This window comes from Opisthocomus hoazin, chromosome 6 (genome assembly GCF_030867145.1).
Source record: "Opisthocomus hoazin isolate bOpiHoa1 chromosome 6, bOpiHoa1.hap1, whole genome shotgun sequence".
Classification (NCBI taxonomy): Eukaryota; Metazoa; Chordata; class Aves; order Opisthocomiformes; family Opisthocomidae; genus Opisthocomus; species Opisthocomus hoazin.
In genome coordinates this window covers 54,099,672-54,126,021 of record NC_134419.1, presented here as the reverse complement: position 1 = coordinate 54,126,021, position 26,350 = coordinate 54,099,672, and the positions used below count along the sequence as shown (strand labels likewise).

Below are 26,350 nucleotides of genomic sequence, written 5' to 3'. Positions count from 1 at the left end.
GGAAGCTGCTCCAGAAGCTCCTCGGCTTGTCCTGACCTCGCCTGCAATGCAGTCCTTTGCAGCAGGGCTTGAGCCGAGCCAGTGCAGAGCTGTATGTCCATGGGCATACAGCTCGCTTCAGGTTATGCCAGGTCAAGGAGCTCAGGAGTGCCCAGCACTCGTGTTTTGAGGGCATTGCCACCTCAAGCAGGCACTGTTGGCTTTGGGGAGGCGGTGTGGATGGGCCACCACTGAGCCTGCCTGCTGTCCTGCTCGGTGTGTGAATGCCCACCTGACGACCCCGCTTTGCTTCCTTTCAGTGATCAGTGTAAACCACCCCCTTGACTACGAGCAGGTGGCCAACGGGGTTATTTACCTGACGGTGATGGCCAAGGATGCTGGCACCCCGCCACTCAACAGCACTGTCCCTGTCACCATCGAGGTGTTTGTAAGTACAGCACCCAACAATCCTGTCATGATCTCCCTGGAATTGCTCCATAGCAGTGCCATTAATCCATCAATAACCCAGCAAGACTATCTCGCCCCGTGGATGTGTACATATGGATTGCAATTACATATGTCTCATGTATGTATGTGTTATGTGTCCCATGTACAAGCAACACTGTCTCTGACATTTGGTAAGGTCTGAGTGACAGAGGGCAAGTGAGAGTGTCTCTGAGGGGGTGTCACCACAAACAAGCGCACATGGGCTGTCCTGACCTCATGCACCTCCTCCCTCTCCTTGGCCGTGCACGATGCACCAGGAAGCCGCTGGAAGTAATGTGATAGGAGCCCCAGCTAACAACAGGGCGAGTAGCAGAGCTGGGGACATGGTGGAGGTCTACCCTCTGCCCTTGCTTTTGACTGGAGAGGTTCACTGAGCACCCGGTGAGCCCTTTTCTCAGCTCACAGGGAATTCCTCACTGGGATGCTCTCCATGCCTGTAGCCAGAGGCACTTGCTGCAGCTCAGTTGCAGAGGAGAGAGCTCTGGCCATGTGTTAGCACTTGCAGTGTCAGAAATTATTGGTCCCTGAATCAATCACGGGCAGGCTTGTTTATCTCCCCAATGCTGACTATCCTGGCCAGGCTGCGGACTTCGCCATGCATCTCACACACTGGCATAGGTGCAAAACTGCTCGAGGAGGGGTTGCTGCTGGGAGACGTAAAGCATCGCAGTGTTCCTTGGGAAGATTAGATCAGATTGTCACTTTGAGGGGCTTTGTGGTTCGAGAACGTCTGGAGAGAGGTATCAGCAATAGAGACAGTTTGCTTGATAACCTGTCAGTCTCACAATGATGGGATCTAAGCCAGGCTGGCAGCAGTGTCAGTCTGGGAAGGCGAAGAAGAGGAAGTCCACAGTGCCATAGAATGGGAATGAAGTCCCGTGAGCATGCCTCTCCTCCAGCTCCCTCACCGTGCTCAGGAGGCGAGGAACAAGGCAGTCTGGGTCAGGTAGTGGTGTTTAAATACATCCCTTCCATGCTGTGCTTTAGACAGTATAACCAGCTCTTTCTAAAGACCACGCTTCAGTGGGTCATCTGCTCTGGGTTGAGTCTGTACACTGGTGGGGTTTAAGCAGCAGTCACTTTTCCCACTCTCAACCAAAGAGATTTTCTCTCAACTGGAAAAAAGAAAAGAAAAAAAAAAGCCAGAAAATAGGAAGAAAATGAGGAGGAAGCGTTTCACGACGGCACTTCAGGAACAAGAGCTGTGAAAAGGCAGAACGAGAGTGAGTGTGGAGGGAGGTAATTTTTTTTCATCCTTTGGTTGTTGGTTTTTAATAAAGAAGTCAAACTCGCCTTGTAGATTTCCCATTAGGGGACAATACGCTTTTGTAGAGGGAGCCGCCGAATCAGAACTAATAGCACGCGCCACGCCAGGATCCAGGGAAATATCACCGCTAATAAGTTTCTGCCTCGCTCCCTGACGCTGACGCCCTGTTCAGGGCGATGAGCCAGTGACTGATAGCGTGCGTCTGACTGGAGAAAAGGGAGTTGTGTGCGAAGTGTGAGTGTCTGCATTTCTCAGCATCCCTGCAGATGGTATGATGGCTGCCTGAGGCTGAGGGTTGGGGGACTGTAGGAAGCTGGTTTTGTCGAAGTCAGTGAGGTGGGATCATGAGCGCGGTGGTTTAGTCAGACGCCCTCTCCCGTGGGAGCAGAGGAAGCCTGACGAGTCCCATCTGGCATCGCTGCGGGTGCCGCAGGAGGCACGTGGGACGGTTTGCAGCGAGGAGCTCTGGAGTTCACATTGCTGAAGTGGGAAATGTCCTTCTCAAGTGGAAAAGCCATGCACCATGCTACAGGCAGTTGCACGCCAACTCTGGCCAGATGGAGAGCTGGCCAGGAGTGAGCCCCTGCCTCCCTGGGAGCCGGCTTACCAGGCCGTGGCAGTGCTAAGCATGGCCTGATGAACTCAGGATCGCTAATGAAATGGTGTGATGTCTGCTCTGGCTTGCTTCCACCCAGCCTGGACCACGGCACAGCTCACCTAGGTCTGGCTGCAGGCAGCACGTGGATGCGTGTTCAGTTGCTCTATTTCCTTTGCCTTTAACCTCTCCGGATGTCCTGGGTTTGTCCTGGGGTAATGACCCTGACCTGGCTCTGTGAGGAGGAGGAAGAGAGGGAGGGACGGTGAGGACAGCACCCATGGCAGACGGTAATTTCCTCATTACCCTCAGAGGAGATGCGGTGAAAGCTGACTGATGCAAAGGCTGATTAAAGACCAGCTGCTTCCGGCAACAAGAGTAGAGGATGGCAATTTAATTGCAGTACGATGGGCATCGTTAGCACGTGAAATTGCCTCAAATATCGAGTTCGGTGGCAGCAGGAGCAGCTGAGCCTGCAGGTCTATCAGCGGTCTCCAGGTAGAAAATTTCTTCAGCACAGCTCCAGGGAGATGGCAAAGTCCATAACGGTGTTTTAATGACCTGGTGGCTCCATCCTTCCCTCTGTAGGTGGCTGAGTTTGGTTCATTTAAGGCGGATTCTTAACATTGTTTAAACAGCATTTAAAGCCCTCCTGGTCGAGCTTTAATCTGGTCCAAAATGTGTTTTGAGGGATGTTTCAAGCAATTGCTCCTGCCTAGTTCCACGAGGCCGGCCATAGTTGCTGGCAGAGACAGGCTTGAAGGATGCACATTGGTATGCAAACCAGCTTCACCCCTGAAAATGCTGTAGCTGCTCTCTCTGCAAACACCAGCAGCATTCCTTCATTTAAAGGCAGCCAAAGCTCAGCAGCTCCCCTGGTCAGTCCAGTCTGCCTGGTGGCCTCATGGCCAGGGTGATCCAGAGCACTAAGCCGCTCGTGTACCACTCCAAGAGGGAGGAGCAGGTCTGCTTGTGATGCTGCTGTGCTTCATGAGGTGTTTGAGTCTTCCCAGAGCTTGCGATGGAGGCAGAAGAAACTCAGAGGATGCTTGGCTGCAAACAGCAGTGGTTCCTCAGGCCTGTTGCATATTGCCCAGGATGCTGGATAACGAGGTAGTTGGTATTGTCGCCACTGTATGGCTCAGCAAAGTCACTGACAATCAGTTTACCTTAACCTCAGCTGCCTCTGCAGTGAAATCGTGTGCTCAGACCTCTGCTGCCTTACCCCTAAAGCCAGTTGCTCCATGCTGATGTCTTAAGCTGGTCACATCTTGAGGTACAGCTGGCCAAGAGCATGCCCTTACCAGGCTTTTGCAGCTACTTGAGCATCTTGCCTTTTTCCCAACCAGCTTCTCAACCTTCTCTTTGTTTCAGGATGAAAACGACAACCCCCCCACGTTCAGCAAGCCCTCTTTTGTTATAACTGTTATGGAGGACATCATGGCAGGTACAGAGCATGGCCCTGCTCCTTCTCCAGGCTAGCAGAAGGGTTGTGGGGGTCTTACAGCCAGAACGGGGTGGGTGATGGCTGTTTGGGGAGGTAAAAGCCAGGGACCTGGCAGAGTTTCATAGCCACAGGGTCCGCAGGTTTGGTCGCACTGTACATGCAGACGAAGGGACACCTTGGCTGGGTAACCTACAGGAGTGGTGTGGGGGGCAGGGCAGCTAGGGAGAGCTGCTCTGGGCTGCAAATGCCCGTTCCAGCCCTCATTTCTGCCTCCCCCAAGGAGCCACGGTGCTGTTTCTCAATGCCACGGACATGGACCGGTCCAGGGAGTATGGGCAGGAGTCAATCATCTACTCCCTGGAGGGCTCCTCTCATTTTCGGATCAATGCTCGTTCAGGTGAGCCTCTGTATGTGCTCTCCCTCTTTTCCTTTCAGTTTCTTCTCCTGAATTTCCCCTGGTTTTCTTCCCCACCATTTTTCCTCTTTCACCCCCTCTCCTTCCCTCCACTTCCCTCCTCTCCCCCAAGAAGCCTGCTGAGGAGACACACAATCTAAGGCATTCACCAGATTTAGGCCACCAGTACTTCCTTAATCAAGATGAGAGCGTTGGCAGAGGCATTGGTGGAAGCTCAGCTCCTGGTGCGAGTGACACCTCAGGAAAGCTTTGGCTGCAAGGGCTTACGTTAGCTAAGGAGCTGCTGCCCGCCTGCCCTTGCTGGCATTGTTTATGGTTCGTTACGGACCGAAATGAGTGTGAAGGGATCACAGGCAGTGGTTACATGGGCTCCCGTGGGAAGATACAACACGAAGTTTTCAGGAGCTTGCTGACAAGCTGACCCTTCCAGAGTCCATCTATTTGAAACTGAATCAGAAGAAAGGACCCATTTGTGAAGGATCCTGTCTCTGGTTTTGAGTGTCCCTTTTTTTCACCAATGCCCCTATTTGCCATACAACATCTCTAATCCCTCTCATCTCCTATGACTGCAGGAGAAATCACGACAACGTCTTTGCTGGACCGGGAGGCCAAATCCGAGTACATCCTCATTGTCCGGGCAGTGGATGGAGGTGTGGGCCACCATCAGAAGACAGGCATTGCTATGGTGAGTGTGTGAAGGAGCAATTCCCATCTCCCTTAGCCACCAGTGCCCACCTGGGGCTGGTGTTGGGGAGGGCTTCCCAGGCACCAACACTTCAGTTGCCCGTGCTAGCAGGGTTTAATTTTAGCTGTGTGAGTGGGTAGAGAGCACACAGTGGTGTCTGCCCTCTGAGCTGCCCCCACTGCTACTTGCAGCCCTTGCAGAAAGACTGTCTGTGCTGTGTAGACCTTGAAATTGGGCTCACTTTTCTGGCAAGCCATTCAGCCAGGAGCCACTTGATCTTCCAGAGCTTTATGTGTCCAGCTTTCCATGTGAAGGCGGTAATGGGTACCTATTCCACCCACAGCACGGCTCCCTTTGTTCCTGCCTCTTGAGAAAATGCTTAGTTGGAGAACCTGCAGGCACATTTTGTTGTTCCTGATGACTGCTATTCACATACTGCCTGGATCAAGGGCTTCAAACCAATTTGTGATTCCTGGGCTCCTCAGAAGGTTCTGGTAGAGGTGCAGGCCATTGTAGTGCAGATTGAAGCCTTCTGCTTCATCTTGCCCTTCGCAGACGTCGAGGAGACCTGTCCTTTACAAAGGGTTTGTGAAAGTCTTATAAAGATCAGGAGATCAAAAACCAAGTATCCATTCCTTACTGCTCCAAGTTGGTTTGAACATTTCGTAACATTTGGGTGCTCTTGCTCCTGGGACGCTTGATAGGGTTGCAGGAGAGATGTCCCACGCAACAGAGGACAATGCAGAGAAATATTATAGTTGTGCTAAGGAGATCCCTAAAATAATTGTCACTACTGCTGAGGGTCATCAGGGTGTGTATGATCCAGGTAGCAAACTAGAAGACCCCTATGGAGCCTCTTGGAAGCACATGACGGCCTTGGCCGGGCAATGGCATGGCCTGTCAGATCCTGGGTTCTCCTATGGGGTTCCAGATGAGATGATGATCTCCTAATAGCTTTATTGAAAGGCAAAACAAGGTTTTTGTAACACAGATAGCAATTAGGAAAAAAAAAGGCATCATGGTTCCTAAAAAGTTAAAGAATATTAAAACTCTATGAGAAGTGGGTGGCCGATTAACTTTTTCTGCTGTCGTTAGCAAGGATGTACACCCGGGACTCAAAGCTGTTCCCTGTAATCATTTTTGATCTGAGAGTAAGGGTCTATTCAGGGGCTTTGCTAGGTCACCGGGTGATGGACAAGCGCCTGGGGTGCTCTGGGCAGCAGTGGGTCAGCAGCTTTCCTCAGGGACCACCCCAGCATCTTGGCTTGTGCAGGGGCAGTTCCTTGGAGACTGTAGGGTCCAAATTTGCCTCTTTTACCACGGGGTGGCACCAGGAGCTCAGCCTGGTGCAGTGGCAGGACCTGATCTCTTGGGAGCACCTAAGACCCCAGGAGAAGGTCCACTGAGACACCCTGCGTGGGGGTGGTAGGTGCCAGGGTCTCCCTCCTGCCCCTCTGCCTCCCTTTCCCTTGAACCGCAGCTCGTCCCTCAGGCACCTTTATAGACTGACAGGCTGGACTGAAACAAGTGATCTGGGGAGGTGAGAGACTCACAGACAACAGGATGCAACACACAGGCTCGATACTGTCACTTAGATGCCATTTCTCACGTTGAAAATTAAGATAGGTAACACTTCAGGGCACCATCCTCCCCTGTGCTCTCTTGTCTTTGCACCTCCCACCCCCGTTACTGTACTCTCTCATGATTTCTCATTTATTCCTTTTTATTTTCTTGCTTTTTACCAGTCACTCTTTTTTTTTCCTTCCTTTCCTGCCATGCTTCCACTGCGTGCTCTCCCCCACCACCATGACCCATTTGTTTCTCCCTTCCCAGTGAAGTAGCTGCTTGAAAACACACCTCGTGCCCCTGTGGTTGCTGCAAGGTAATAAGTAGACATGAGCCAAAGAAAGATGAGATATGCCAAGGAGCTTTGGCTATGAAGATGCAAGAGGTCGATTTTCTGCAGGTTTTCTCTCCGGAGGGTGAACCTGGTTGTGTACCTGGTGCTGCAGTACATCCAAGGGGACACAACGTGCTGCCCCAGGATCCAGTATTGCTTGATAACATCATTGCTTGCTCGCTTGCTCACAGGTGAACATCACGCTGCTGGACATCAATGACAACTATCCCACCTGGAAGGATGAGCCATACCTCATTAACCTGGTGGAAATGACCCCCCCCAACTCAGACGTTACCACGGTACGTGCAAGGGAAGGCAGCTGTTGTGCTGAAAGCCTCCTCTCTTCAGCTGGTGAGGTTCTCACCCACTTGGCTGGAGCAGGGAGTCACCTCTGAACCGGTATCACCTCCAGTCAAGCACCATCTTGCAGAAGTGCCATTTGAAAGGTTACTCCTGAGCCTCCTCACTGCTGCCCATCCCATGTGTTTCTCCTCTCTGCTGGGGTATTTTCTTTTCTCCCCATATTGTGTGGGCTTTGGCCAAATTCTCCTTTTCTTAGCCTTGCCTGCAACCTCCTTCAAGGACCTCTCTGAAAGAGATTGATTTACAGCCTTTCAAGTCCCTCTGGTGAAATAAAAGAGAAGGAGAGAGGGAAGCTTGTACTTCATCACACCAGGAGAAAAATGACGGGCACGAAACAGAAAATAAATGAGGGAAAAGTGAAGAGAATCCACAAAATTATATAAGGAGGAAGGCTGCAAAAGAAAAAGATTTCAGGGAGGGGGAGGAAGAAAGGTCTGGCAGTGCAGCCCAAGCCAGAGCACAGTGGTTTTCTCTCTTCCGTGTGGAACCAGCCCTGCTGCTCGGTGCCTGCTTGAAATCATCTTGCCTTTGACATCCCAATTAGTTGCTGGGAAAATAATTATTGTGTCACTGATACGATGTAAATTCAGTTGCAGAACAAGCAGCGGGGGCCAGGCAAGTTACGAGTGTAATGAAGTTGGGGTTTTTTTTAATGTAAATGTACCCTGTAATTAAAAATGTCACAGGAAGAACAATAAAGACAAAATGTCTGGCGGGGAGGAAAACTCAACCAGTGAATTATTTCCAGCGTTTCTGATGCGGCAGCACAAGTTCTTCAGCATGCTTCTTTGTCCTGTTTATTTTATTTTTTTGAGTGTGTGTTTTCTAGCTGCTTTTATTTAAAAGGAGAAAAGCCCATTTGATTGCTGCGTGCGCATGTATCTCTTGCCATGCCATTACCTCCTGGGCTTGCAGGCCAATATCAGTGAGATTTAACACTGTGATAGATGTCTCAGGGTACAAAATCCCTGCAAGTATCATGAAAATATACATCTGTGTGGAGGAAGAACTTCTTGCTGCCACTGGAATGGGGAAGCCTGTCATGGGAGCTCAGCCTCATTATTAGACACTGGTGAATCTACATGGTGATGCACCATGGGAGTTAATTCCGATCACTCCGCTTGAATTTTTGCTGTTTCTTCATGGCAGGTGGTGGCAGTTGACCCGGACCTGGGGGAGAATGGCACGGTGGTGTACAGCATCCGACCACCCAACAAGTTCTACAGCCTCAACAGCACCACAGGCAAGATCCGCACCAGTGGTGTCCTGCTCGACCGGGAGAACCCCAATGCCCAGGAGGCCCAGCTCATGCGGAGGATCGTGGTGTCGGTCACCGACTGTAAGGCCCAATTCCATCCCACTCCTCTTTTTTCTTGCTCTGCCATCGCTGGAGCACACTAGAAGTTGCTGGGGCTCAAGTTGTGCAAGCATTGCCCTCCTCACCCTCTGCCTTCCCTCCCTGATGGTTTTCATATGTTGAGTTCAACTTTTCTCAGCCTGATTTTTCCTTTACGATGAAGTTTCTTTTTTTTTTCCTGTTTTGAGCATAAGTTCCAAAGATGTTTTTGAGGTTAAAAACATGAGAGGAAGTTAAAACCTGCTGCTAAACCAAACTAGAAACCCTCAAAATGCAAGCGTGGTAGTTCCTGTAGCAGCACTGACAATGAGCCTGGGGGGCAGAAACTCCCCCTCATTACAGAAGACACCATTCTTTTGCATTTTGCAGTTAAAAAACAAACCCAAAAGCACCTGGTGTGTGAAATGTCTGTTTTGCAGGAGACCCGCGCTTGGGCTGTGTGTAGGTGGCAGGGGCTGTAGCACAAAGATGTGAATGTTTAGCTCAGGCAGGGAGAGGAGGGCAGTGCCAGGTGCTTGTAGCGTGCTGCTGGGAGGATGCAGTCTGTCAAAGCACATGGAGGAACCTGTTTCTGGGCTGCTCTGCAAGGTCTGCTGGGCAGCTCGGGGTTTCTCTGCTGAGCTGAGCCTGCGTGGCTTGCAGGACTGGTGAGATACCATGCATGGAGGCTGGCTCCATCAGGATCTAGGAATTCAGTTGAGCAGGTGGGGGGAAAAGAGCGGATCAAGTGTGAAATGTCTTTTGCTCTGGAAATAGTATCTCAGGGAAACTTTTATAGGAAAAAAATAGAGAGGAAGATGAAGATAATTTTCCATTATCTGGCTGGGTTCCAAGAGCCAGCAGGCACATGTAACCTTAACTTTCATCTGGAGAACAGGAGGCAGAGGGGGGACCTTATTGCTCTCTACAGTTACCTGAAAGGAGGTTGTAGTGAGACAGGTGTTGGTGTCTTCTCCCAACTAACTAGTGATAGGACAAGAGGCAATGGTCTCAAGTTGGGTCAGGGGAGGTTTAGATTGGATATTAGGAAAAATTTCTTTACTGAAAGAGTGGTCAGGCATTGGAATAGACTGCCCAGGGAAGTGGTTGAGTTCCCATCCCTGGAGGTGTTCAAAGGATGTGTATATGTGGCATTTCAGGATATGGTTTAGTAGGAATGGTGGTATTGGGTGGATGGTTGGACTTGATGATCTTAGAGGTCTTTTACAACCTATGATTCTATGCCCATTTCTATTTTTGCATTGTTTTTGCACCATGCTAAGGCCATCATTCCATCCAGCCTGCCAGAAGGACAGGGATAAGGATAGATTGGCGTTGCTATTGTTTTTTAGCTGCCTTCATGGGTAGCTGTCAGTCTGTATTGCATGCCTGCTGCCAGGGAGCATTTTCCCCTGCCAGGGGCCTATTCCATTAGTTTGATGGGCTGCAGGGCAAGCAGTAACACGGACAGGTTAATGCCTGGAGGAGGCAACCCCATCCTGCATGACTGTCTGCACAGGGAGTGAGGAGTCCTTTTGGGGGAAAGGGTTGGAAATGGCTGGAGGCATTAATCTTGAGACCCCCTTCCTGGCCTCCACAGGCGGGAGGCCACCCCTGCGAGCTACCAGCAGTGCCACAGTTTTCGTCAACCTGCTCGACCTGAATGACAATGACCCCACTTTCCAAAACCTGCCCTTCGCCGCCGAGATTGCCGAGGGCCTTCCCGCAGGCTCCTCCGTCTTCCAGGTGAGTGTGTCCCATTGCTGCCATGCCCCATGCTGGCAGCTGCTGCTGTCACTGCCATCACTTCTGCAAAGCAGGATAGAAATATATCCTCTCCATCCATCCTCTCCATCCTCTAGCAGCCCCACTGGGGTGATGTAGAAGGGGATGTGGCATCTCATCCCAAGTGCTCACTCCCAGCAGGGGGGATGGCTCGAGGCCCCTTTGTTTCATCCTGGCATCTTTGGGGACAAAGAAATGATCAGAGTTTATGCACTGTGATTTTCATCATCAGGAGATGATTGCACTCTCCCATGCTCTCCCCTTCACTCCACTCTCCCCACCAGGTAGTGGCCATTGACCTGGACGAGGGTCCAAACGGGCAGGTGACATACCGCATGCAGGTGGGGATGCCCCGCATGGATTTCCTCATCAACAGCACCAGTGGGCTTATCACCTCCACTACCATGCTGGACAGGGAGAGGATCGCCGAGTACTACTTGCGGGTGGTGGCCAGCGACGCCGGCGTGCCCTCCAAGAGCTCCACCAGCACCCTGACCGTCAAAGGTGGGTGCACCAGGACTGCTCCAAGACCTGCCCAGCCAGAGAGCCCCTCCAGTCCCAAAAAGATGGGTGACAAGGACATGTCACCAAGGGGGAGATGTGGTTTATATAGGAGACACACTGACACCCTTATTATGTGGTCTGTCTTTAATTCATCAATGCATTTCTATTTACTGGTTTCACACAAGCCTAGTGCTGAGGATAACATCCTCTGGAAATAAGCTGACCCTGGCTTCTCCTTGTGCCTGAGTTTGGAAAAAGAAGCTTCTGGTCCTGTAACTCCAGAGCCTTCTGCCATACACCAGGAAATACTGACCTTATATTTAAGCCCCAGATTTTCCTCTGAATGGGGATGGAAATGAGTTTGGTGCAAACAGTAAATTTAATTACAGTTATGTAGGGTTTCTTTGGATGTGAGGGGGGTGATCTGTGTGCATCAGTGGCAACCAAATACAGCCTGCAGCTGTGGGGACCGGTCCTTACAGTCGGTCTGCAGGCACCCCCCACCCCGCAGACGGCAGGGAGCAGCAGGCGGAGCATTCTCTGGGATGCTCAGAGCAGCAGACGGGTGGTTTTGGGAGCTTGACAGACATCAGCCTGGCATCTGCAGGAGGGCCAGCCCTGAACTCTGCTCCCTCTTTCAGTTCTGGATGTGAACGATGAGAACCCCACCTTCTTCCCAGCCGTCTACAATGTGTCGCTGCCTGAAAACGTGGCCCGGGATTTCAAAGTGGTCCGGCTCAACTGCACGGATGCTGACACTGGGCTGAACGCTGAGCTCAGCTATTTCATCACAGGTATGAACCCCTTGCAGAATGCTGCGAAGGAGAGCTTTGGTTGTGGAAAGGAGCAGGCTGCCCCAGACCATGGCCAGGGTGTTAAACCTGTCAGCACTGCGTTTTCCAGCCCCTCCAAACCTTGTGCGGTATCGCCCTCTGCCGCACAGCCCCGCTTGGCTCCCCGCATTGCTGACCACTCCGCCGCTATTCCGTGTCCTGCCCGGGGCAAACATTTACCCCCGAGCATCCCCTGCCCTCTCTCGCCATCGGGAGGCGGCCAGGAAAAGCGTGAGGATGGGCTTACCGCTGCTGGGGCCGCGTTGGCGTAATGCACGTAAGGCTGGAAGCCTCTCTGGAGTTTTGGGGCATCTCTAGCCCGTCGAGCGGGTGGGTTTGGGCGGGCAGGGAGCAGGCGGGCAGCAATGCCGCCTGGGCAGGGCCTGGCTCACATCGCAGCTGCAGCACCTGCAGCCAGAGGCTGGGGAACCCCCTGGCTGCGCTTTGACTTGCAAACTGCACATGTGGCATTCAGCCCTCAGGAAGAGGGCAAAAATAGAAGTGTCACCAGAGTCATTTTTCTCAGAATAGCAGCCCTGTGTTTCATCTGACGCCCCCCCCAGCCTCCCCCGCAAGAGAAAAGGTGTGTGTTGTCCCACAGGTACCGCAGGCCACATGCAAAGTGACCCCAGTTTGCTTCCGAAGCATTCAGGAAATGATCTGGCATTTATATGATTCAGCTTTTCCTACAACCATCGCTCTTTGCCTGCGCTGTGAGGCAAGCACAGCATTTGGTGTGGTGGGGAGAAGGTGCTCTGCCCGCTTTTGCCGCGGAGAAGCTTTGCCTAGGACCAGACATGGGCTTGCCCTACACTTGCCTTGCTCAAAACCACGTAAAATGTAGCCCTTCAGGAGGCCAGGCTGAGCGCCTGTGATTTCCACCACTGAGCTGACCCCATGCCCGGGCAGCAGCATCCCCCGCAGCATGGGCTCTGCTCCCTGCATCCAGACAACAAGCTAACCTGGTCCTTGTCCTTTGCTGCAGGTGGGAACCAGGACGGCAAATTCAGCGTTGGCTTCAGGGATGGGGTGGTCAGGACTGTCGTGAGCCTGGACAGAGAGACCGTGGCATCGTACACACTGATCCTGGAGGCCATTGGTAAGGAATTCCCACTGTTCCTGTGGGACCGCTGCCATGCAGCCACACAGGGTGGCTGTGCATGTACTGAGCTGCCTTGGAATTGCAGCAGAGAGACAGCAACCTTTGAGGTGCTCTATAAACCAGAGCCTGTGTTTGGTGTCACCGTTTCACAGCCCATGAGCATTAATATGTCCCAGTTCCACCATGATTTTTACAGACAGTAAACTCACTCAACAGGCTCATCCAGCCCTGGGGCTGTCTCTTTCCCCTGGGGAAGGCAAGATCCCTCATTCCCAAGAGGCTTCATGCTGCCCAGGGCACACCTCCATCCAGAAATGCCAGCACCACAGCATCATTCCCCTAATGCCATGCCAGCCCTTGGCTCAGTGGCTGCCGATTAACCCAGAGCCACCTGGCATGGGCAGATGGCCCGTGTACCAAATGCATCTTGGCCATCATCCCCAGAGCTTTATAATGATGGGCCTGTTTACAGAAGACTTCGATATCCCTTTTGAAATGACAAATAAGTGGCCTGGTCAGAAATCTGGGGGGTACAGCATTGCAGGTGCCACGGGGTCGGCAGCAAGGATGCTGCACTGGCTGGGCACGCAGGACCGGATCCCAAGTGGTACAGGGACCGTTCTGCCCCTCCAAGCGGTATCAGGCTGCCTGTGTTTCCCTGGTCACCAGATGCCAGCTGGGTGGGTTTTAGTGCTCACTGGCATTAGGCATGTTGGGAAAACCAACCCCAACCTATCCTCCCCATTGCCTCATCCTTCTTGGTAAAACCAAGAGCTACGCTGCCATGTCCTTGTCTACTGAACATCAACTGGTCCTGGTGCCCTTTGGCTGTGAGCTCAGCTGGGTCTACAGAAAACTCATCAGAGCCCTGCCCATCTTCATCTCCCAAATCCCTGACCTCTAGCAGCCCCTTCCAGCATACATCACCCTCTGAGTTTTTAGAGTGGCAAACCCTCTTTAATGACCAGTTGTGTTTCCAGCCTCACTCGACAGTGGCTTTTCCTTTTTCTTTCAGGATAGGCAGAAAAAAACCTGGTGGTTCAATGTGGGATTTGGAAGCTGCAGAAAAAACAGAGGATTTTAGTTTAGGAATTTTAGTCCTGTTGTTTTCAGCAGCTGAAGGCCAAGCACCACCTGTGCAAGGAGAAGATGGAGGTGACCAAACCTCCCCTTGCCTTTCTCTCCCATACAGACAATGGCCCCACAGGGAACCGGCGCACTGGGACTGCCACCGTGTATGTGACCATCCTGGACGTCAATGACAACCGACCCATCTTCCTTCAGAGCAGCTACGAAGTCAGCGTCCCCGAGGACATCCCGGCTGCCAGCAGCATAGTGCAGGCATGTGGCTGTCTTCCGCTGGGGCCCCTGGGTGGGTGAAGGGGATCCCCCACTCTTTGGGCCCTGGCACCGTGGCTGTGAACTACTGGAAGCCCAGGGCAAAGATTTTATCTCCCCATCATCTGCCTGTTCCCCCAGGCCAGAGCAAGATATCTTCTTGCTTGTGCAGTCCCCCTGCTCCTTTGCTAACCCAGGCTGTGAGCACAGGGGAGAAACAGCAAAGCGCAAGGGAAAAATGAGAAATTCACCCCATTTCTGCAGGAGGTGAGCGGAGACAACACAAGCCCTGTGCTGGTGAGGCTGCTTTGCCTGGCTGCATCCCCACTTTCTCCCTCCTCACAGCGGAAAAGGGACCAACAGCAGAGACCTCAAGGGGGAGGGAGAAGAGTGCATGCAAAGAGATGCTTGGGGGGTGGAAATGGAGGGAAAAAAAGTGTTTGGAGTTTGAATTCATTTTTGTTCCTCTTTGAGGGAGCGGTGGGCAGAACTGAATGGCTCAGTGAGCGTTGAATGAATGCGGGCATTCACTCAGCCTCCGAGGGCTTCCAGCATCCCTTCAAACCCAGGGCTCTTCTGGAGTGGGCACCAAAGGCTCTTTGCAGAGGGCTCTGGGAAGGCTCCTCCTGCCTTGAATACCTCTTCCGGCACAAGGAAAGGGGCAGCTTTGTCCCTGGCTCTCGCAGGCAGGGTGAGTCACCGGGAGAGAAGAAAGGAGCCATTCGTCTCTTGCAACAAAGGTTTGCTGGGAGCTGTGCATCGGGGCGGCTGGTCCCCAAGCGCGAGCCCTGCAGCTCCTCGTCACCTGTTGTGCCGTGGCACAGTATACGTGACGCCCGTAGCACCGCGCCTGTCTCTGGGGTCGGGCATCTGCCTGCAGTCTCTGCACCCAGGGGTGGAGGTCTGCAGGGGAGCTGCGCAGGCGGAGAGGAGCCCTGCTGTGGGACTCCCAGAACTGAGCCATTTTTGCAAATTGAAAGACTGGGAAAGTAGGAAACCTAAATCTGATATCAAAGTCCATTGTTTTAGAGCATATTCCCCAAAAGAGGGGGATGCCCTTGGCAGTCTGTGGCGAAGGAGAGACGGTATCTGAGGGGAAGTTTGTTTTCCACAGAACAAATTCAGAGGGAAGTGGAAATGGGCAATCACCTGTGTTTAGTTTAATTTACGGCTTTAGTGTGAACCATTTGTATTGAATATCTCCCCCTTCAAATACACCCCCATGTCCTTGTGGCAACAAGAGAGTTTTTGGAGGTTTCCCCATCGCCTTCTCTGAAAGCCAGGCAGCCCAGAGCCAGAGGAGAGCGGGAATGTCCCAGGCAGCCCAGGGACGTCCTGAAGCAGAGCTGCACCCTGCGAGGGTCAGAAATCATGTGAAACCCAGAGAGACAGAGTTTGGTGCTCACCGTGGGGCTTCGCTGGGCACAGAGACTTCACCCAAAGGGGTGAACTTGGTGGCTGAACATAGTGTAAGCTGCAGACCCGGAAGAATTAAACCAGTTTGTCTTCTTCCTACTGATTCCTTTAAGCACATCAGCTTACCTGCTGGCTTTTGTACCCTTTCCCAGCAGAATCGAGAAGCTCAGCTTTGCGCAGTGCCTTTCCAAGCTGGCAGTGGCTGCAAGCCTCAAAAGACCTCTTTAATGTATTTACAGGCGTGTTTACCTGCTCCTGCTGCTCGTTTATTGAAGCAGTTTTCCAGCAGACAGCTGTAGCGCGCATCCTTCCAAGCATCAACTGCAGCAACCCCATGGCTCGTTGCACTGGGATGGGGAGGACGGGGGACCGGGCAGTACGCGAGGGGCACCAGCCTTCCTCCACCTGCTCAGGAGCACATCTTGGAGGGGCAGTCTTGGCTGAGGATTGCTTTTTGCAGAGCGTGTTTTCTCCAGGATACTTCTTTTCAAGGCAGCCAGGTTGTTCTGCTCTCACCCAGGCTGTTTGTTCAGGTGCCTCGCAACTTGCGTAACGTTTTCCAAAAGAAATTAAGCAGCAAGATTTTTTTGGATTGCCCAGTGATGGCTGTGTGTGGGTGTAGTTCAGATGCCTCCACCTTTCCTGGCAGGAAACAGTGTACCTGGAAAGCGTTCGGGAGCCTGAAATAGCAAAATCTCCTGTCGCCTTGCAGAGCCGCTGCCTGGAAAAGAGCTGCTTAAAGGGGCTCGGCCAGGATACCCAGGGGCTGTTTGAGGAGGGAATCAAGCCTGAACCAAAAGCTTGGGAAAGAATAGTGGTGCACAGTGAGCTAGTTCCCACAGAGCAGGATCACATTTTGGTGGACTCCATGATGTCCCAGTCCTGGCTGGCAGGTGGGCTCCTGGGGTGGGCAAGTTGGCTGTGGGACACTGGCTGACTTCTCCTGAAGGTGTTGATGGAGCATTGCAGGGAGCCCAGCCGCTTCCAGAGCCTCAGCTGGGGCTCGCTGGCATCTGCCGGGTGATGGGGCATGCACTCGTGGGGGCTGGAGCAGGACCCGTCCAGTGCCCCCAGCTTGCAGAGGGTGACAAAGATGAGGAAGGTCGCCAGGAGGACGAAGATGCAGACAAGCGCAATGATGATGGATACTGGGTCTGCCTTCTCAGGGGATGTGGGACTGGGTGGGACCAGCTCAGTGGTTGAAACCAGAAGCCCAAGGAGAGGCGGGGCAGGAGAGGTCCCCTTGCCAGCAACCTCTGTGCTCATCTTCCCTGCAGTGCAGAAGATGACACAGAGAAGCAACACTGGTGGTTACCACCTAGAAGCTGGACAAACAGCCACCCTTTGTCCAGCTGGATGGATTTTTGTCTTGCCTTGATGTCCAAGGTCCTCCCAGCCATGTTTTCTGTGGCACAAGGCGACAGGGAGAGTCTGTGTGCTTTGCCACCAGGCAAAGCACTGAAGTGGGGTTTATACCTGCAAGGTACTGCACTGAACTGAAGTGCGAAACTATTTGGCAAAGAAATCTAGCACAGGTAGTACCACGTACATGTGGTACCACAGCCCCAGTGATGACACCTGTAAGGAACACACACACACATTGCGTGAAGCTTTTCTGGGAGCGATATATAACCGTACACTAGAGAAAGTCCAAAATCCTCCCACCAAGCTTCTGGGGTTTGGTTCTTCTCTATTCCTCAGAAATGCGGTTTTTCTGAATTGACTGTCATTTGGCGTTTTTTGATTATTCCCTCTTTCCCAAAAGAAAATGGATAATTCTTTCCTGAACCTCTGCCCAGATAACTCCCCGTCGAGCTGCAGTATTGCACTAGCATTGCCTCGTTTTTTGCAGGGTCCAAGTCTAGCGCCCTGACCCTCCTTGTGCCAAAAATCCTCTCAGGTTGGGTGTTTTGCTGACTTGGTTTCAGATTCAGACATGTCACGGGTTTCTCAGCCAGATCTGCACACAGTGATGCAAACCAGCTTCCCAAAGCCTCATCAGTAAGAACTCTTACCGATCACCTGATAGCGACTGTCCTCTGCTTTCCCTCTGGGCCAGTTCCCCCTCAGCTTGCACCCCCGGAGCAGCCTGCACCCATTATTTTGCTCCCATGCACCCTCAGGCTGTGCCTGAGACCAGCAGCTCCCCAGCTCAGAGACAAGGGCTGGGGAAATATTGCTGTGCCAACCCTCTGCAACCTTGGCTTGGCCCTTGGTGCTCTAGACTGTATGCTGGAGCTAAAGCTTCATTACGCTGACTTTCCTACAGAGATGTGGGAGTAGAAGAGTCATGGAGAGCTGTTAGACTGGTCCGTGGCAGGGCAGTCTCCTGGCCAGTATGGATTTGGATTGCACCAACTTAAAAATTAAGAGTTTAGGAGGTGAAAGGCAGGGCTGCAGGGACTGCCAGGGTCTCTGTGTCTGCTCATGCAGCCACCATCCCAAAGCCATGCAGGTTTGTGTAGGCAGCAGCCAGAGAGTCACTGGAAAAACATTCAAAAAAGGGGAGAGGAGACATCAGCGACGTCTTTAATCACTAACTGGAAACTATGAGACGTCTCAGCAGAGACGAGCCCAGTGGAAAGCGAAATGCTGTGTCAGAAGGGACACGCATCCGTCACTGTCCAAATGACGCAGGAGGAAACAACCTTAGGCAAACACCGTGAGAGCTGCAAGGCTGAGCACTCTGAGGTTAAGCAGTCCTTGAACTCAGGTTATCTGTGCCCCAGCCGTATCTTCTGTGTGCAGGCGCATGCTGACATGGGAGAGCTCCCAGCTCTGGTTTGCCAGGACCCTTCCTGGTCCTGGAGGTGACAGATGGCTCCCGCAGCATCCGTGCTCCTCCCCTTGCAGGCAATGAGCTGAGATACAGGGGCAATAAGGAGACAGGTTTCCACTAGAGTTGGGTGCCAGGTTTGAGGCACTTGGGAGATGTGATTTATTTCTGGAATACTTTGCGTCACCTGGGCTTGAGCATTGAAAGCTGTGATGCTGGTGACCTCAGGGCAAGGACCTTATCAGCCTGGTCAGAGCTCAGAGGCTCTGGGAAGATGTGGCTGCTTCCATGGGTTAGAGCCAAGTCTACACTTAGAAAATGGGAAATGCAAAAATAAATGGGGTAGTGTCTGAGAAGACCTTAGCTCAGGTGAATCCCCATACTGCAAGCAAGCTCAGGGACCAAGGCTCTCGTCCCCTCCTCCAAAGTGATATGTTCACCTCTCTTCACCCCAAAAGTGTTTCTTTACTGTGCACCCTCTCCTTGCCTGGCTCAGCCCCTTCCTCTCCAGCTCTGGGAGCAGAGCAGCCCCTGGCAGCCACAGCCATCCCAAGGAACCCCCTGCTCCATGGACCAGTTGTTCCTGTGCGCTGCCCGGGGCCGGGGCATGAAAACCAGCAGGCAGGGCTGCTGCTCACACCAAAGGCAGCCTGAATTGAGGTTACCACAGCTACCTTAATTCTGGCATTTACTGACCACATGTTGTTTGGCTTGGTGACCTTATGTTGTCTGTTAAGAGCGAGCCGGGAGACATGGGCAATTCCTTCGGGTTGTTTTTTGCTCTGTTGGTGGTGGCTACAGGGTTTTTCTTTTAGAGCCAGCTGGCTGTGTCCCCTAGAAACCTGTCAGGAGGCATCACCGCCTCCTGCCTGAGACAAAGCTATAGAGGTTTCAGCAGAATTTCAGCAAAAAGCCACCAAAATTGGGGTCTTACCAGTGGAAACGTCAAGGCTTGGTAGAATGGTAGAAGTAGCACTCCTGGTGCTGACAGCACACATGAGGATGAGGGCTTTCCTCCCGCAGGGTGGGAGGTCAGTGCCTTTCCTGAAGCATGACAATGAACCAGTTGCTCACAGCGTTTTGTACCCACCAGCCAAGCTGCTGCCTGTATCCCTGTTAGTAGCATCGCCCCTTCCCAGCACTGCTGTCCCACCCAAGCCCCACGTTGCACAGCCCAGCTGCGTTAACAACAGGCTTGCTGAAGAGCATCCAGCCTGGCAAACCTCCCCAGAATGGTCATCCCTGGTTGATCAGCTCTGACATAAGATGTCCCCACGAGCGCTCGGGACCCAGCACTGGATATGAGGCAGGCAAGGATCAGAGGGAAAGGAGAGAAACTGCAAAAAGCAAAATGCTCCTGAGGAAGGGGGAGAGGAAGAAGAAATTATTCTTGTACATGAGCAGAAGAGCACGTTATTCTGCCCAGCACTGGGTGCTGCCTGCCTGGCCTGACCCAGCTGCCTAGTTTGGCAGGAGTTTTCCCATACGCTGTCCCTCTCTTTTTTCTCAAACTCCTGCAAAGAAAAAGCTGTTTTCAGGCACTTCTGTGCCTGTAGCACAGCTCAGATGAAAAGCAGCTCTCTTCCCCCTCCCCATCTTGTTTAGTGATGCGTTTCTGGAGCTCCCCAGCTTTTCCCAATGCGCTAAATCTTTCCACTCGCTTGCGGGAGGAGGTAGTGCTGGAGGGTACCAAACACCCAGGTTAATGACCCGGGTATTTGGGTACTGAAAGCAAAGGGCTGCATGTGATGCTGTACCCCATCACCCTCGCTGCTAACCAGCAGTGCTGCATCCACAGGACTTTCCCCCTCTCCCATCTCCAGGACAGACAAAGCAACACAATGGGAAAGGGAGGAGGGATGCCTGACTTCAAATCCACCCCAAACTTCACATCTCCCCTTTCCACCCCATTTTCAGCCCTTTCCCTGGGTGGCTGCAGGGCTGAGGGCAGCAGCTCTGCAGCCAGGGATGGTGGCATGTCCCTGGCCTGCCTCACTTGTCCCTTGGGGCTAGCCTGAGTGGCCGGCAGTGGGTTTGCCACGGGGGCTGGGGTCCCTACCTCTCACCAGCCAGCTGAGCTCCGCTTTGCCTCCTGCACGCCTGCCTTGCTGCCTCTCCCACGGTGCTCTGCTGGCTGCCAGCCCCCTTCTCCCTTTTGGAGGGCAAGGGAGAGACGTGGCAGCCCGGCTGGGAACAGCTCAAGCATGCAAAGCCAAGTGGGGGCCCTGAGCCCCCTCCCAGGCTTTGCCAGCACAGCGGTGCCCCACTGGGATAGGGGCTGAGCCCCCTGGGACGTGTTTCCATGGGCTTTGCCCCTGCAAGAAGGCTGAATGGTACGGTCGTGGGCTGAGCCCCCCATGCCAGGGAGGAGGTGGCAGGCTGCCCTCTGCATGCCTGCTCCCCCTTTTCCCGGCAACTCTGCTCGCCAAGTTGCCTGCTTTTTTCCCACCCTTTTATTCCCCCACTCCTTCCTCCTCCTTTTCTGACTCCTTTCCAGTAGCTGGGGGAGTTTGGAAGGTGGCCTGCGAAAGGCTGGCTCTGCCTGCAGCCCTCTCTCTAGTGGGAGGATAAAGCAGGCTGGAGGTACCCGGCGCTCGGCTGCACAAGGTGCCTTGCACCTGCAGCAGAAAGAGCTTTTCTCCCACTGATTGCACTCGAGTTTAATCATTTTCCCAGGTCTGGGACAGTCTGTCAAAGTACCACGTCTCCTCTGGGACCTCAGTGGGTCAAACCAGCAGCAGCTGAGCTTTTTGCCGGCAGCAGACTGTGCCACGGCAGCAGCAGGAGCATGGATTGGTTTAATGCAAGCTACTTTTTTAAAAATAAAAACCAAATACCTGGGCTGACCCTTTGCATCTGGTTTATGTGCCACAGCTGCCTGCAGCAAATGCTTGGGTGGGCTAGGAAAAAGATGGCAAAGGGGATGCTTGCAGGGTGCAGTTTGCTGATCACGTTGAAAACCTTCCAGTTTGCTCACCTTGAAATGCATTTTCCTGGGCACAGCAGGGCAGGGAACGGCACAAAAAGCTACAAACGTTTGTCTCCCGTCCCTTAGGCTTCCCTCCCACCGCTGCTGCCCCTGCACAGTGTTTTGGCTGACAGTATCGCGTTTCCCAGGAGGGAGCCGGTGCGTGCAGCAGGCAGGACTCACGGTGCCAAGGCAGCCGGTCTGCCTGGGCACCGCTCGCCTGCTGGTGCGGGGCCCATCCATCACACGGGAGAGGAGACAGCCCAGCTTCTGCCCAGAAATGGCCTCAGGGAGCCCTGGGAGTGGAAGAGCTGGCACGGGTGCAATGGCAGTGTTCGGGCGGAGAGCTCTCTGCTGTGAAAGGAAGGTGCTGGGTCCATGGTGAAACACGGAGCAAGGCACAGCGTTATGTCCAGCCATAAACAAGATGTGAGCCCATCTGGGACAGAGAAAAACGGAGCATGTGGCACACGGGTGGGAAATCCAGATAGTTTGCAAGAGCAGGGTCAGCATTTTCTAAGACTTCTGCTCACCTGGGTATTTGATGGAAGGGAACAAGAGCAATTCAAGGCATCCCAAACTGCCGTTTTGGAAGAGCATCTCTGACTCCTGCAAGCATTGTGTGGGGCTGTGGGTGAAAGCCAGCCCAGGGCTTTAAAGCTGAGCCCCTGCAAATGGCCTTGCTGTTCCTGCTGCATGTGTGTCCTTTGCAGCAACCCCTCCTCTTTGCAGCACACATCTGGGTGCAAACCCCTACCTGCCCAGGAAAAGGAAACTGCTGGGTAATATTTGCAGGCAGAAGATGCCTTGCTGGTGTAAGCAGGTGGAATAAAGGCTAAGGCATTCCCTGTGTCCTCACCCTAGTGATTCGCAAGGGGCCAGCGCTGCGGTTGTGGTTTGGATGCTTCGTGGGAAGTGGTTTTTGTGGAGGAGAGATGCAGCTGCTCAGTGCCAGCTGGGGAGGAAGCCCTGGCCCCACTGCCCCTTTCTGGGTCCCGCTTCCCAGCTGCCAGAGCTGGCTGGAGGTTGCGGGGAAAGCACTGCAGTGTTGTACAGCAACACAAGAGGGGACCCGTGTCTTGGGTTTCCTGGGGTAGACAGATTATTCAGTATGTGCACGGACTGTGCAGGGCGTTGCGGCTAAGGGGTGCTCCCACCCACTGCTTGGAGTCTTGTGAGACCAGTGTCCAGACGACCAGCATGCTCTGGGCTGGTTGCATTCGTGTTTCTGCCAGTAATTTTTACATATGCCGCTGCTTGGGTGACTTGCCCTGGTGCTGTGGGCTGGGTGCCCACCAGGCGTGTGGGAGCAGCTCTCCCTGCCCAGCTCAAGCCAGCTCTGCGGGCCGGGAGGCTCCATCCCCAGCGGCATCTCCAGCGGGGCAAACACTGGCATGCAGGGCAGGACCGATGGAGGCACTGACCTGTGGGTTTGATGGCGTGGTCCTCGGGCTCAGCTCCTGAGCCCATCCTCCAGCTACCCTGGCAGCCAAGGGCTCCCGAGCCCGCTATCCCTGCTGTCTGGTGATGAGGGGAGGGTAATTTATTTTGCTTTGCTGTTGGTAAGCCCCCTGGCTCAGGCTGAGAAGCAGCATGTCCAGCCTTCAGCAGGGAGGGAGGATTTGTCACGGTCTGGAAGTCGCTGCCATACACCTTCACTGCTTTTCTTTTCTCACAAAGGTGAAAGCCACAGACTCAGATGAAGGCGTTAACGGGAGAGTATGGTACAGGATTGTCAAGGGTAAGTCCAGGTGGCTCTTCGTGCATGGCTGTATTTGTGCCAGGCTCTGGCGAGCCGCACGCACAGCCTCGGTGTGCTCTCCATCCTTCTGCACTTTGCAGCCCACAAAGATTGCAACCCCGCCCCCAAGCAAAACGTCAGCATTAGCGTTAATTGCTGGGGGACAGTTTGTCATTGATGGACACCTAGATGCTGTAGTTCCTGGCTTGACCAGGACCAAACCTTGATGTAGCTGAAGGTGATGGGGCTTGGGTTTTGCTCACTAATCTGCCTCCGAGGCAGCCCCCCACAGAGGGCTCAGCACGTCGCCAGGACTGATGCAGTGGCGATGGGCAGCATCCATCTCACTTTTCCCCCCCGCCAGGGAATGAGCACAACAACTTCCGCATCAATCCCAGCACCGGGCTGGTGATGCGGGGTGTGCGGCACCTGGACAGGGAGCAAAACTCCTCTCATGTCCTGGAGGTGGAGGCCTACAACACGGAGCAGGGACCCATGAGGAGCTCCGTGCGGGTAAGGACCTCGCGGCTGCTGAGGGGTGGGCAGCGGCGCTGGGCGGTGGAGGAGTTCTTGCAAAATATCTGGGATGCTTCATCAGAGGGCAGTCATTTCCAGCGCTTGCAGGCGTGCAGGAAATTTGAGAGATCTGGCATGGAAATGCTGACAGAAAGTCTCTGGGGGCTGCCCGTGGGCGGAGAAGAGCTTGTTGGGGGTTTTTTTGTTGTTTTTTCTTTTTTCCTGTGACATTTCAGTGTGATGAGGCTGCTAAGTGGTGCGGCAGTTGCTGTCAAAGGGAGTCCTGCTCCCCAGCGAGATGCAGCTCTGCTGCCAGGAGGAAGAGCTGAGCCTCAGCCTCTTGGAAACTGTATCTCCTGGCCAAGCGTCTATTAAATAAGCCAGGACCCAGTGGCAATAATCTTTAGCAGTGACACACCAGCTTCCCACGGTTCCCACGAACCCAGCCCTTTGCTTCCATCTATTTTTAGACCCACGGGTGGGATGTGCTTTGGCCGAGCGTGACGTGCCCGCAGCACCAGCGGCAAGCAGAAAGCCAGGAGAAATTATGTTCCCTGGGGAAACAGCAGCTCGACCCGCTGAACTCTGAGGAAAATTTCCCACCAAGTTGTCAGCATTTCTACGTTGCGGGGTCTCTAATTGCAAGGTTTCCAGCAGAGGATCCCAAAGCACAGAGGAATTAATATACAGACTATAACCACCTCTGGCCAGGGAAGGACCGAATCACTCTGACCATGGGGCTTGTTTAAATCTATGATGCTAAACTGTGTGTGTTCACTCTCCATCACGTGGTATTTGTAGTAGAGATCACGTTTCTCCCGTGCAGCAGATGAGTGCTGTGAAGGGTATATTTCCCCTCACAAGTGTAAGCAGCTGGTGAGGGTTCACGAGCCTGCCCAACTCACATGTAGTTTCTCCGGGGGCTTTCGCAGGTGATCATCTATGTGGAAGATGTCAACGACGAGGTGCCAGTGTTCACCCAGCGGCAGTACAACCGCCTGGGGCTGCGGGAGACAGCTGGGATAGGGACTTCAGTGGCGGTGGTCCGGGCCACCGACCGAGACACAGGTATGTAGCCAGGAGTAAGGTCAGAGAAACACCCAATTCGGGGAAAGCGGTGAAATCAGTCATTGCACAGATCCTGGCTTGGATGGGCTGACATCTCCACATGGGATGGGCTATGCTCCAGAGTCGGGGTCAGTATCGGTGGTGCCTGCCTCTTCGGGATGCTTAGTCCAGCCGGCACTGTGGTTCCTGTTCCTGCCCCAGGGAACAGCGGTCTGGTGAACTACAAAATCCTGTCAGGCGCTGAAGGGAAGTTTGAGATCGATGAGAGCACGGGCCTCATCACGACAATCGAGTACCTGGACTACGAGACCAAAACCAGCTACCTGATGAACGTCTCTGCCACGGACCAGGCACCCCCCAACAACCAGGGCTTCTGCAGCGTGTACGTCAGTCTGCTGAATGAGCTGGACGAGGCCGTGCAGTTCTCCAACAGCAGCTACGAGGCTGTGATCATAGAGAACATCCCGCTGGGCTCCGAAGTCCTCAGGGTCCAGGCCCGCTCCATTGACAACCTCAACCAGATCACCTACAAGTTTGACCCCAACACCAACGCACAAGCGCTCTCCCTCTTCAAAATCAACGGAATCACTGTAAGTGGCCACAGTGTGATGCCTCCTGGCTTGGTTGTCCACTGTGGACTTTGGTGTTGGTTACTGATGTAGCTGTTTGTCCTTGGCAGGGTGTGATCACAGTCAAAGGCCAGGTGGATCGAGAGAAGGGGGATTTCTACACCATGACAGTGGTGGCTGATGATGGAGGACCAAAGATTGACTCCACGGTGGTGAGTAGCTTCTACTGACTTCCCCACCATCCTTTGCATGGGCAGAGCTGACCGCGGGTCACCTCTTCTTCCTCTGGCATGGGACAGCATGTCCTAGCTGTCCTCTCTGCTGGCCACAAGGGTCTGGAAACCCTTATTTGGGGGAAACTCTGTATTTGCATAAGCAGGGACTGGTGCCTTTTAGCTTCTGCATGTCATAGGGTGGGATTTCTCAGAACAATAGAAAAAAAACACCCCAAACTATAGAGTTTGCAGGTTGCTTGCCAAGCTACAGCAGTTTTGAGGGAGGTAAATCTGGGGACCTTGAAATACTTCACAGTGGTTTATGTTTAACAAGGTTATATTTGGCAGTTTCAAAAGCAGCTGAGCAGGGGGTGATTTGCATTTCTCTGCTGGGGCAGGATGCATGCAGGGTGCAGGGCGAGCCTGGTCCCCGTGCTGCGGGCAGGGGCGGCTTGGCTGGCAGTACCCAAACTCTCCTGGTATGGGTCAGCTGGAGGAGCAGGGCCCCAGGGAGGATTTGAAACCGGAGGCTGGCCCGCAGCGATGGGCAGTACTCTGTGCTTCGAGCGTTCTCATGTCTTGGTGCATCTGTTGTCTCTAAAAATGATGCTGGATGACAAAGGCAGTGAGGCTGCAAGCGCTGCCTGTCCCCACCCATGGGTGCCGGCGGCTGTGCTCTCCGCATGCTGCCGTGCTCTTGTCTCAGCCTCTCGCAGGGCAAGGGGCAAATCCACCAAGCTTAGCTAGAAAAAGCAAAGGGGTGCACTAACAAAGGGGCCTCTGAATCACTACAGAGGGTACCCATGTCCCCTGTCACTGCCATGGTGGCATGCGAGGCCAGCCCGCTGCCCCTCTCGTGTGCTCGTGCTTCCTCATGACCCACTAACTCTTGGCCTTTTGTTTGCTCTGTTTCCACCTCTGCGCTCCTCAACAGAAGGTAAGCATGTCCATCATGCTGGCATCACCTGACATCACCTTGGGGGCCAGGATCCATCCCGAACTCCACATCAAGCTGCGGGGAGGGA

At 53.4% G+C, this 26,350-nt stretch overlaps 2 protein-coding genes across 8 annotated transcripts in view; one reads left to right on the top strand and one right to left on the bottom strand.

The window, feature by feature from the left end:
* CDH23 (cadherin related 23) overlaps nt 1-26,350 on the top strand; it is a 213,765-nt gene that overhangs the window by 148,543 nt on the left and 38,872 nt on the right. For all 6 annotated transcript variants that reach the window (XM_075423156.1, XM_075423157.1, XM_075423154.1 and 3 more), the window contains 16 exons: nt 300-427; nt 3,723-3,795; nt 4,076-4,192; nt 4,783-4,895; nt 6,987-7,094; nt 8,308-8,497; nt 10,095-10,240; nt 10,564-10,783; nt 11,425-11,577; nt 12,602-12,715; nt 13,911-14,059; nt 22,897-22,957; nt 23,322-23,470; nt 24,406-24,541; nt 24,743-25,131; nt 25,221-25,322. In XM_075423156.1, the coding sequence (XP_075279271.1) occupies nt 300-427; nt 3,723-3,795; nt 4,076-4,192; nt 4,783-4,895; nt 6,987-7,094; nt 8,308-8,497; nt 10,095-10,240; nt 10,564-10,783; nt 11,425-11,577; nt 12,602-12,715; nt 13,911-14,059; nt 22,897-22,957; nt 23,322-23,470; nt 24,406-24,541; nt 24,743-25,131; nt 25,221-25,322 (2,348 nt within the window). The remainder of the gene's footprint in view (nt 1-299; nt 428-3,722; nt 3,796-4,075; nt 4,193-4,782; nt 4,896-6,986; nt 7,095-8,307; nt 8,498-10,094; nt 10,241-10,563; nt 10,784-11,424; nt 11,578-12,601; nt 12,716-13,910; nt 14,060-22,896; nt 22,958-23,321; nt 23,471-24,405; nt 24,542-24,742; nt 25,132-25,220; nt 25,323-26,350) is intronic.
* On the bottom strand, nt 15,186-20,359 carry C6H10orf105 (chromosome 6 C10orf105 homolog). Of its 2 annotated transcripts, XM_075424176.1 has the most exons (3): nt 20,308-20,355; nt 19,183-19,292; nt 15,186-16,743 (listed from the first exon to the last, which is right to left on the bottom strand). In XM_075424176.1, the coding sequence occupies exons 2-3, from the start codon at nt 19,244-19,246 to the stop codon at nt 16,322-16,324; spliced, it is 486 nt and encodes a 161-aa protein (XP_075280291.1). In that variant the 5' UTR covers nt 19,247-19,292; nt 20,308-20,355; the 3' UTR covers nt 15,186-16,321. The 2 variants fall into 2 exon arrangements, with proteins under 2 accessions (XP_075280291.1, XP_075280292.1); XM_075424177.1 differs by lacking the exon at nt 19,183-19,292 and having other exon boundaries at nt 20,308-20,359.